The sequence below is a fragment of the Sinohyriopsis cumingii genome, unplaced genomic scaffold (assembly GCF_028554795.1).
Source record: "Sinohyriopsis cumingii isolate HCF-2022 unplaced genomic scaffold, ASM2855479v2 utg001292l, whole genome shotgun sequence".
Classification (NCBI taxonomy): domain Eukaryota; kingdom Metazoa; phylum Mollusca; class Bivalvia; order Unionida; family Unionidae; genus Sinohyriopsis; species Sinohyriopsis cumingii.
The window spans coordinates 184,971-197,247 of record NW_028315979.1 but is presented as its reverse complement, the minus strand read 5'-3'; the positions used below and the strand labels follow the sequence as shown (position 1 = coordinate 197,247).

At 34.1% G+C, this 12,277-nt stretch overlaps 1 protein-coding gene across 1 annotated transcript in view; it reads right to left on the bottom strand.

The window, feature by feature from the left end:
* Positions 1-520: 520 nt before the first annotated feature.
* Positions 521-12,277, bottom strand: part of LOC149772674 (uncharacterized) — a 34,018-nt gene continuing 22,261 nt past the window's right edge. Inside the window, exon 5 of the mRNA XM_089947509.1 lies at positions 521-10,636. Coding sequence (XP_089803635.1) covers positions 8,252-10,636 — 2,385 coding nt within the window. The 3' untranslated portion in view covers positions 521-8,251. The remainder of the gene's footprint in view (positions 10,637-12,277) is intronic.

Below are 12,277 nucleotides of genomic sequence, written 5' to 3'. Positions count from 1 at the left end.
TACTAACTGAAAGAACAGAAGATCATTAAACAGCACATGACTAGAAAAACATCATGGCATAATTTCTTTCTCACGAAACAATTTACAATATACCCAATGCACTTGCTTACAAGTTGAAGTCATCTGCAAACAACATACTAAAATTGACCATTGCATAATGTGCCAACGAATCAGGATCTATGTTACTTGTTCTACTGATTATTCCTAACAAACTGCACAGACCAGATCGGAATGCACATTATGCAATGGTTGATCTAGGTGTGAGCAGTTTTCAGCTGGACTCGTGTTCTAAGTGAGTATATACCAAAGTCAAAGATGCTATAAATGACATAATATTGGACTTGCTTTTGATACTGGTTAGCAAAATAAGCATTTTTAAAAATCTATTCAGTGGTATCAGTTTACATTCCAATTAGATGCAACTTTTGCTCTTTTTAATTATATAACATTGTGGTAATCATCTGGAATTAACTCTGTTGGCACTTTTATATCAGATTCTAAAATAAAAACAAAAAGAATACACAGTTTGCATAAATGTATTTTGAAAAAGTTTATAATTCATATAATGTTTAATTTTATTAATACATGTTGCCATGGGCAATGTAAATAGTTTACTTAACAGAAATTGTCATATTCTTTAATCATAATCTACATAGTAAATGTGCTAATAATACAACAAACTTAACTTTATGTCACACTCAGTAAAGCAACAATTATTATGAACCAAAGGTTGGATGACGAGAAACAGCTCACAAAATATTTTTCTCTTCGAACATAAGCATAGCGGACTGAAGTCATTATTATTATCTTGTAAACAAAATTCCAGGAATTTGTAATCAACAGAACATATTTCCTGAGTTTTTCTTCAAAATTATTCTAGTTGGACTAAAGAACTCCCAATACGGTCATAACAATATCATGTAACTTAAAAGAAGGGTTAAGTTTATTACATGATGATTGGCAATAGACACAGGGTAAAACAAAATGGCTGACAAACCCAGCTAAAAAAGGATAAAGGCACAATAAAATTTTGATCAAAATATGACACTGAATTGTTTATTTATTAATGGAAATTATCTTCCAAAAGAAGACTAGATTTTGATTAATTCTGATTCATCAATTGTTTGGCAGGGTAGTTTTGGACCATGGGAGGTAACTGCTACAGCTAGTATAAAGTTGTCCTCATAATAGACAACAAAGGGATCCTTAAAGAGTTATTCTGTCAATAAATATGTTTGCATAACATTGATCAGGTAAACAATTCCTAATATGTGGTTTACCTGTTCAGAATATTAATGTCATGAACCTTAGTAACCTAACATAAAAACTATATTATACCTGGCTGTAGATTGAAGTCATTAAAGTCTATGTGACCTGATCATATGAATGCTCAACTGCAAAGCACTATATTTTTGTTGACAGCATATACCTGCAAGATAACCTGGCTCTGGAAAAATCCCAGTAACAAAAATCAATATTAAGGTCTCCAAATTATGAACCAACCACCAGTTTTCATAAATATTATTCACTGATGTCATTCAAAAATGTAATTAACTGAGATCATTTGCCAATGATAACTTTGATGCCAAAATATTTCCTTTTTTAAATTTATGCAATTTTGTCCAAAAGCTGCATTTTAAAATGTAATACACAGTGAAATGTCTCCCAAATGAAGTACTCCTCAGGTCCTGAACTTTCATACTTTTCAATAAAATTAACTTGATCCTTATATTCTATTGAAAATTATGAACTCGAGGCTCCTCAACCTTTTACAACTTTTACAATGTCATTTCTTGTCTGTAAGAAAAAGTCCAAACAAGAGTCCTTCAAAAAGACTGATGCTCTACTGGGCTCAAAGAATTTCCAGGAATTCAAGATAAAATCGTATCTCCGTTTTAAGTGTCAAGTGTTGAAACAAAAAGATATTCTTCAGTGACAAGATTTTCAAATTAGCTGCTGTGGTACATATATTGACTGTCAGCTTGGCACCATTTTCAAAAATGGACAAAACAGACATCAGTACAAGTATTTTAGTGAAAAACCATGTCATAAAGATCATCTATTCCGGAGAGTAGTGACAACACGATTTTTAAAACAATTATGGCAGTCATATTGGATTTATGACTGGCATCATTTTCTTTTAGGATATGGTGAAAATCCCATCATAATAAAAAATCCAATCAGGAAGAGTAGTGACAACACAATTTTTAAGAGTCGCTGTGGCAGCCATATTAGATGTATGACATACACTATTTTGATTTAGAACCAACTAGGTGTCATAAAAAGGTCAAATGGTGAAAACCCCTTGTTGACCTATCCATGCATTTACAGAGGATTAAAAGTAATAATATTTCAAGACATGACTTTCCATTCATCATGAGTATCAATAACAAGATTTTTAAGATGGCTGCTGAGTGGACATCAGATCATCACCGTTCTCGTTTAAAGTCTTCTGGTGATAAAACCTAAATCAAAATGACTAATGTAAATAGAGTTGTTAACAAGATTTTCAAGATGGTGGCCATCTTGAATTAAGGGTGGATAAGTCTTTTAGATAAAATCCCATGTTTCAAGATGGTGGCCATAGTGGAGGTCAGCTGGTACTATTTTCATTTAGGACCAACTAGACATCATAAGAAATCTTCTAATGAAAACCCAACGTTGTTATGTCCATCCATACTGGAGGAGTAGTAGATTTTCAAGACAGCCACTGTGGTGGCAACTGTGTATGTTCAAACGGCACCATTTTCATTTAGCACCAACTAGACCATGGGATGAAAGTGTGTAAAGTTCCAGAGCAAACCTCCATGTAGTTTACGAGCAGTGGCGATAACAACCTTGAGCTAACAGACAGATGGATGATTGACCATCCTATAAGCCCTTCTGTTCTATGTTGGTTCCACTCGCAAACAGCTACTCAAAATAGTCAATAAACTTCACTATTATTCTGCAAAATTGTTCAATAAAATATTGACTTAAATGGAAGAGTGTGTGGAAAAACAAACCAGTGTCTCTACACTCCCCATATTCTTTTTTACACAGAAACCTGCCTTAGCCAACTATTCCAGATAAGGTCATTAAGGGCAATTTAAAAAATGCATTTCATAATTTAAATGATTTATGACATAAACCTCTTAATTTGTATTCATACAGTGGTTTCACTGTATTATATTAAAATATCAGATCAGACCAAATTCCCTGGAGGAGATTCACTATTTGCTTCTTGTAGTAGTTCAATTTTCAACAAAACTGCTTTATTTAAGATTTAAAGCACATTACAACATTAATTATCCTGACCGATCGGGGAGTATGGATTTCATCTGGATAACCTAATGTCCCAATGAATGAATTTTGCTCACAAAAGTAGAGCTGTAGATGAAATCATCTGGATTAAATTGCAATATTTGTATATGTTTAAGTACTTAGGCAAACATTCATAGATATCTGACATGCTTAAGAGCAGAAAATGAACAAACAATGCAAAATATTAAGATAATTCAACTAAATTCCTAAATTCATGACCAAGGTGTACAAGTGGGTGCCGATAAAGGTAAACTCAGCTGATGTGGATTAATGTGACGTTAACTTCCATCAACCATTAGGTCGCCATTATGTAGGCTTGAACTTCAGAATTCCCTTGATCAGAGAATAACGAGTTCTTAATCACCCTTCATTAGCTTTGGATTTCAGTATGTTGGCTTACACATTAACATAGCAACACTCGGTGATAATTAGAATGAATAATACATTTTTTCTTTGTCTCATGCCTACCTCTTTCCTAATAACATTTTTTTTCCTTCTCAAAATTAATTTACCTATTCATAATACCATTGTAATTATAAATGTACAAGATTTTATCCTTTTTCTTCTGATTTATGTTGCTACTCTAACTGACAATTTAGTTTCATTTACTGAAATGTATAAGATGCAATAAATTAAAATTGGGGGTGGGGGGCACAATAGTACTGTATATACCCATTTATATGACAAAGACCAACTGCAAACTGTATAGATACAGATCTGCCATTTCATAATATGCTGGCAGATCTATCTCTGTGCAATTTGTTAGTAGTCATCAGTAGAACAAATAACATGGACCGTAACTGGCAGATACAATATGCTATGGCATTTCAGGATCTTCGTTGTGTGCAGTTTGACTCGACTTATAAGTGAGTATATACAGTAGTCTGTGTGAGTGGATGATAAGCATTTAAATAATTGATGTTTTACTGTACATACAATGGGAAAACTCAAAGGTGACAGAACTGATTTTAGCAACATTATCTACAACAATGACTGTCACAATAGACCCTCAGAGGGAGGACTGACGCTCTACTGTCTGAAAAGAACATCTGAGAACTTAAGAGACCATTTCTTCTTTTGAAGTGATGAGTGCTGAAACCAACTCTAATATTCTTGGTGATAAAGTTTTTTAAATTGGCCATCGCACCATCCATGCTGCATCTGAGATCAGCACCACTTTCATTGATGACAAGCTAGACACCATTAGAACAAAACCCCCATACCAATATAACAAACCTTTCCGAAGAATTTGTGGCAAGATTTCAACATATTCATTGTGGCAGTCATACTGGATGTCTGCTGGGCACAATTTAATTTTCATTTACAAACAAGTAAAAGTCCTCTGGTGAAAACTCAATGTCAATATAACCATCAAATTTGGAGACATAGTGATAACAAGATTTTCAGAACAGTCACCATGGTGGCTATATTGGATGTAAGATCAGCATTCTTTTCATTCAGCATATATTGTACATTATATATTACAAGAAGCCTTCATTGTGTAAATAGCTCACATTGATATACCTTCCATTTTAGGAGGCATTGCCATGAGATTTTCAAAATGGTTGTCATTGTGGCTATTATCTGAGGTCAGATTTGCACCATTTATATTCAGGACTGACTAGATATCATAATTAATCTTACTGTGAAAAGAAAATGATATTCCATTAAGGAGTAGCAATAACAAGATTTTCAAGATGGCTGCCACGGTGGCCATACTGGATGTCTGATCGGCACCATGCTCATTTAGTGCCAATTAGACAGCATAAGGCTGGTGAAAATTCAATATTGATATAGCTTTCAATTTTGAAGAAGTAGTTATAAAATTTTCAATGGCCGCTGTGGTGGCAATATTTTATATCAGATCTATACACTTTTTTTTTAAAGATCAACCAGACACCATAAGAAGTCTTTAGTTGAAAACCCCATGCTGATGTAATTCTCCATTCACAAGGAGTAGCAATAAAAAGATTTTGGATGTCTGATCAGCAATGTTTACATAAACTAGACCTTGGGATAAATGTGTGTGTAAAGTTTCATGTCAATCTTCCATCATCGTTTAGAAGTAGTGATAACAAACTTGGATCATCAGACAGCTGGATATGGACCACAGGCGATCCCATAAGCTTCTCCGGTCTGTAACCAGCAACATTAACAATATTAACGAGCACTTTCATCTGCCACTCTTTGTCATTTTTATGCCCAGATGAAACATAAACACTGCTCCTTTCTCATAACGTACATTCTGGAAGCTGAATAAAATAAAAGCAAAAACTATCATTAAAGCCAACTTTGTAATCTTACACATACATTATAAATAAATAGAGTTATGCCTTAAAAAATAAAAACAATCTTGAACCCTCAACCCACCCCATTGTTAATAACTTGTGGAAAATTGTCCATATAGCTAACCTCCATAATGGATCCAAGTGGGACTGAGATCACTCATCTGCCTTTCATCAACCTAAAAGCTAGATCCAAAAGCAATCAGTCAAGCAATCTGGGTTAGTAATGGCAGCCATGTTTAACAACAGCTCAGCTGAAAACTTGAAATATCTGATCAAATTCTATTCACCATTTTTTTTTAAAATAGAAAAGTTTTAAAGTTGATTCTATTATCAGTACAAATATGGCCATACATAATACTGGAACAGCATCATTTTGTACAATATTAAAAGGTCTTCATACCATGGTGATTTGTGAAACATGGTCAAATTATGTTGAGTGTTATGTTATAAGTTATCTTAAAAACATTTTTTTGGGAGGGGGTAGCCAGAAATCTAGAAATGTGACCAAATATGATGGCAGATTGGATGATTTGTGCAAACTAAAATGGCCTTTGTGCCAGGAGACTCTTCTGTCAAATTCTGTTCAGCAGTTTTTGAGATGTGTGTTACGTCAGTCATAGCAAACTTCAGCTCTCTGGTACAAATTAAACCAGTTGTTATGCCAAACTGCAGAGTCAAAATTGGTTGAATACTGACAATAAGTTTTTGAGAAGTCAATTAAAGGTTTTGACATCTTTTGTAATAGTGGCTGTATCTGATGGTATACTGGCATCATTTACTCAAGTCTGAAATACAGTCCTGAAGAAGTTGTGCCAAGGTTTTTCTGTTTTTTAAGAGATACCTGATTGGCTTTATTTTTTACGTCTTTTAAAGACTTTTTCTTTTAAAGCTTTTCATTTTTCTATTTACAGTAACAATGCCTAAACTTGACGGCAGATTGACATCATTACTATAAAATTGAAAATCATTTATGCCATGACACTTTTTGTTGAATTTGGTCCAATTCTATTAAGCTGTTTGAGAAGAAATTGTTATTTTTAGTAATGGTTGCCATATTGGATTGAGGATTGGCATTTTTGCCATGACACTTTATTCAAGTGTATCAAAATTCTATTTAAAGGTTTAGATAAACTGTTTAAAGATTTTTCTTTTTCATTAAAAGCATCCATACCTGATGCTGGATTGGAATCATCTGTAAAACTTTTAAAGGAATTCAAGCCAGGACGATTTCAGTCAAATGGGGTAAAATTATGTTGTGTGGGACTGAAGAAGTAATTTAAAGGTGTTTCTGTTCTCAGTAACAGTGGAAATATTTTGAAAATAAATCATTTGCAAAAATATAAAAAGTTTTCATGTCAAGATGCTGTCAAATCTGGTCAAATTCTGTTGAGCGGTTTTGGAAAAGAAGTCATTTAAAGGTTTTTCTGTTTCTAAATAGTGGAAATATACTGAAAATAGATCGTTTGTAAAAATAAACATTGTCTTCATGCCAAGATGCATTCTTTCAAATCTGGTACAATTCTGTGGAATGGTTTTGGAAAATTCCATCATTTAAAGGTTTTTCTAGTTTTAGTAACAGTGGCCATATTTTAAAATACTTATTTGTAAAATTTTGGGAGGTCTTCATGTCTGGATGCTTTAGTGAAATTTAGTCAAATTATGTTGAGCAGTGTTTCCAAAGAAGTTTTTTAAATGTTTTCAATTTTTAAAAACATTTGCCATATTTGAAAGCAGATTGGCATGATATTTTACAAAGTTAAAAGGTAAGTTTTGCAAGGATACTCTGTGCCAAATGTGGTTAACCTGGTTCAGATATAATAAATATATCTGAAGATGCAAACAGGCATTCTATTTGACTATTAAAGATACAAACAGGCATTATGTTTGACTATTAAAGATGCAAACAGGCATTCTGTTTGACTATTAAAGATGCAAATAAGCATTCTGTTTGACTATCAAAGATGCAAACAGGCATTATGTTTGAAGATGCAAATAGGCATTCGGTTTGACTATCAAAGATGCAAATAAGCATTCTGTTTGACTGTTAAAGATGCAAATAGGCATTCTATTTGTTAAAGATGCAAATAGGCATTCTGTTTGACTATTAAAGATGCAAACAAACATTCTGTTTGAAGATGCAAATAGGCATTCTGTTTGACTTAAAGAATCAAATAGGCATTCTGTTTCACTATTCTGTACCCAAACACTGAGCTATCCAGCTAATTTCTCCTCCCATTCAAAGGTGGAGGAATCAGCTTCTTCAACCAAGGAACATATTTCACTTGGCAAGGGACAAGTATATTTTATTTCGTGTCCCTTAGTGATGGCATTTCCAATTTTTGCTAAGAGCTGTTTCATTAAAAAATACTTGGGATCCAAGGAAGGCACTTTTAAAGTGGGTTACCCACCCGTAGATGCAATTTAAAATTTTAGTATGCACTCAAAGTACCTTGGTATATATATTTTTTAAACTGCCTTCCCTGGGTACCTTGTGTGTTTAAATGGAACAGCTCAAAGTAATATTTAAAGAAGGTGAAGTAATATGAGACATCTTTTCTCTAAAAGCTAATGTCATGGCAGTAGCACAAATGCATGGTTCGAACACAACATATATATACTGTGACCTACTTCTAGCAGCAGTAATGCAAGACAAATTAACCTTACTGTGTTTTGGTAGCAACAAAACTTTGCAGCTGACTAATTACATTTAAGTCCAAAGCACAAAGATCGAAGTCAAATGACTTCTCTTGAAGGTCAAACTGCCCCGTTGACTGGATGAGTCTAACCACTTTCTCTAAAACGGAAAGATCCCTTAAACCCATCAGTGTCTTTTGGAGTTCTGTTAGCTTGCTCAATTCTTCTCCATTAGGAGCTTGCTCTGAACTACTGATGTCCTCTGTAACAACATTATGAGTACTATCCTCCTCTTTATAAGCATCCTTTGTGTCTTTGCTCCTTTCTTCACTTGTTTTTTTTTTCACTGCAAGATCTTTTACAACAGTCTTAGTTTGGCTTTTCACATCATAGATGCTGTCAATTTTACTTGCTGACTTTTCCTTTGAATTCTTATTTTCATCATTTTTGGTTTTTGTGACCGGACTTGGTGCTTTTGTTGGTGGCTGAATACCATTTTGTGTCTTATTTCTGGTGTCACTAATATTTGAAGACTCCAATTTTTTCTCGGAGACACTTTTGGTGGAAGACTTTTCTTGGCTATCTTTTGGAGTGGTAGGCTTTTTAATTGTTGATGAATTTTCAGAAACAGCTTTGTACGATTTCTCTGAATTACTTTTGCATGAAAGTGCAGGACTTGCCTTACCCGACTCAACCAATGGTGAATTTTTAGCTGATTTCTGCTGTGAAAAGACATCAACAGTGTCTGTAATGTCATCTTCATCATCTGCAGAATTGTCCTCCAATTCATCCATCAATGTCTTCAGAGCACTCTTGGAAGAAATCTGGTTAGAAGTTTTGCTGGTACTGGAAGTTGGACTAATATCAAGATCCATATCTGAGTCACTTCCACTACTTTCCCCAAGAAAGTCATCATCTGACTGTGATGAACTGTCACTTGAGAGGGAAAGATCCTCTTTCAGTTCCATTGAGGTAACTTTTGACAAATGCTTCACACTGTCTCGCCGCTTTTTGGCCACTGAACCATCCAATGCTGATACAGGGGAACCAGATCTCTTTCTGTGTTCTGATTTAGATTTCTTTGCATCTGTTGTAATTTCAGACTTCATGTTTCTATTTGAAGATTTCTCCTTCTTATCATTTTCTCCTTTAGATGATGACTTTGATGACGAATGCTCACGTTTAGAAGACTTCTCTTCTTTGTCAGTGTTTAATTTAATCTCCACTTTGCGTTTATCATCTTGTTTTCTGCTTTCAGACGAACTACTTGATTTTTCAGCCTTGACCTCTTTTTTGTCATCCTTGACCTCCTTAACTTCCTTTTTGTCATCCTTGACCTCTTTAAATTCTTTTTTGTCATCCCTGACCTCCTTAAATTCTTTTTTGTCATCCTTGACCTCCTTAAATTCTTTTCTGTCATCCTTGACATCCTTAAGTTCTTTTCTGTCATCCTTGACATCCTTTTTGTCATTCTTTACATCTTTTCTGTCATTTTTTACCTCTTTTTTGTCATTTTTTACCTCTTTTTTGCCATCCTTTACGTCTTTTTTGCCATCCTTTACCTCTTTTTTGCAATCCTTTATGCCATCCTTTACCTCTTTTTTGCCATCCTTTGCCTCTTTTTTGTCATTTTTTACTTTTTTGTCATCTTTGACCTCTTTTTTGTCATCCTTGACATCTTTTTTGAGCTCTTTTTTATCATCCTTGAGCTCTTTTTTATCATCCTTGAACTCTTTTTTGTCATCCTTGAACTCTTTTTTGTCATCCTTGAGCTCTTTTTTGTCATCCTTGAACTCTTTTTTGTCATCCCTGACCTCTTTTTTTTCATCAAATTTTGAGACTCTATCGTCCTTTGATTTAGATTCTTTCTTTTTTTCCTTACTAGATTTGCTTGACTTTTGTTTGCTGGTATCCGTTTTGTGACTATCTTTTCCATCCTTTGATTTACTTTGTGATTCATCCTTATTCTCACTGCTCTTGTGATTTACAACTTTATCTTTTTTTGCTTTTTCTTCAGACCTCTGCTTATCTTCACTCCTGACCCTCTCAGATGACACAGAAGAACTTCGTCTGGCCTTCTTTTGGTTGTTTTCACTGGGTATAGGAGAATCAGATGACCTCTTTTGGGAAGGCAAAGGAGATGGATTAGGCACCTTTTTGGACGAACTATTTGAATCTTTGGAATCTTTAGATGAGTGCTTTTCCCTTGAACTTTGGGTTTTCCGAACCTTTTCTTTGGAGGTGGAGGAAGAAGAGGAGGAGGAGGATGTAGAAGCAGTATCAGGGTCTTTGCTGATGTTGTCCATCTTTTCTTGTTTAGCTGAGGATTTCAATGATGCGCTGATGTCTTTGCCACTACTGCTAGGCTTTTCATCTCCAGAAAAATTCAGCATTTGTTTTGACACTTTCTCCTGGTAAATAAAATGAAAGACAATTTAAAACACCTTTCAAATGGATTATAAATACATCCTAATTTATACTGCATATTATTTATTAAATTTAACTGATACAGTACAATCTCATTGCTACAAACATGGTCTATGCAAGAACAAAAAACTGATAAGGTTGGCGGGGGGGGGGGGGGCTAATTAAATCTTAAGTTTTAAAAATGCAGAGATAAAAAGTTTCAACTTGTGTCTGTCTGTGAGGGGTGAGTGGGATTAACTCTTCTAAATCAATGTTAACATTTACACAAAACAATATAAATGATAAAAGATGCTAACATTCCATAAAAAGTATATAAATTAAAATGATTGAGACAGAAAAGAAATTGCACAAGGATACTAATGTTTATATTACTGGTTTATATACTGTAGCTATTCTAATAGACATCCCTGGGGCAGCACAATTTTCAAAGTGGGGGGGGAGTTTGCATTGATTGCCATATATCACTGTTGGACTGAAAACCTTTGTAAATTAAGTTGTTTTTATATTTCTAACAGTCAATGAATTACTCATGTACTATTTCGATTATTTGGACATACTATAATAGATATATACGGATCTATAATCCTTGACAAGGTAGGAATTTTTTGTGGAAGAAGTGGGGGGGGGGATTACTGAAAGAGAGCTTATATTAGAATAACTGCAGTAATCAGCATGCCTTCTACTGATCATACATACACATACCATACATACATATACTGAGCATCAGTCATTCATTACAAATTGCTTAAAAATGTATCTAGCTAAAGGGAAAATCCTATGGAAACTTTAAATATTAAGCAATGACCCTGAAGGCATTACTCCCTATCTGGTACATGAACATTTCCTAAAGATGATGCCTAAGCAATGACCCTGAAGGCACTACTCCCTATCTGGTATAAGAATGATACCTAAGCAATGACCCTGAAGGCACTACTCCCTATCTGGTATAAAGATGTTGCCTAAGCAATGACCCTGAAGGCATTACTCCCTATCTAGTATAAGAATGATACCTATGAACAAAAAGTTTCATTATATATATCTAAGAACTCAAAGTTATTTTGCAGAAAGGAAAGGGTCAATAGATAGATAGATGGAAACAAATATTATGTCCCCAATTTTTTAAAAGCAATGATATGAGTATTTTTTACAGAGAAATGATTTCAATTTTTCAAGTAAATAAACTACAAGAATTAATACTTATTCTGTGTTAATATAAACTTTTCATTTTCTTATTGTTTATTTTTAAAAACATTTTTTTCTGTGCTGTAGATAAAGGATGGGAAATAATGCAAAGAAAGAAAATGCAACTTTAGAGAATGGATCTGGTAACTTGCAACATACATTAGTCTGCACTGAGAGATAAACTAAAATTCTAATGAAGATATACATTTTAAACAAATAGTACTACAATACACAATGTATACAAAAAATGCAAAACACATGCAAAAAATAGAGTGTGTGTGCGTGAATGTATGATCTGGATTTCTAATGTAGTTTTAAAAAAATTTCAGTCGCATCACTACAATGACGGCAGTGTGGCAGTTCATAGTGATGTCTAGCACTGGGGCATTATGGACAGACATGTACCATTATGTCTCACCCAGTCACATTATTTTGACACCAGG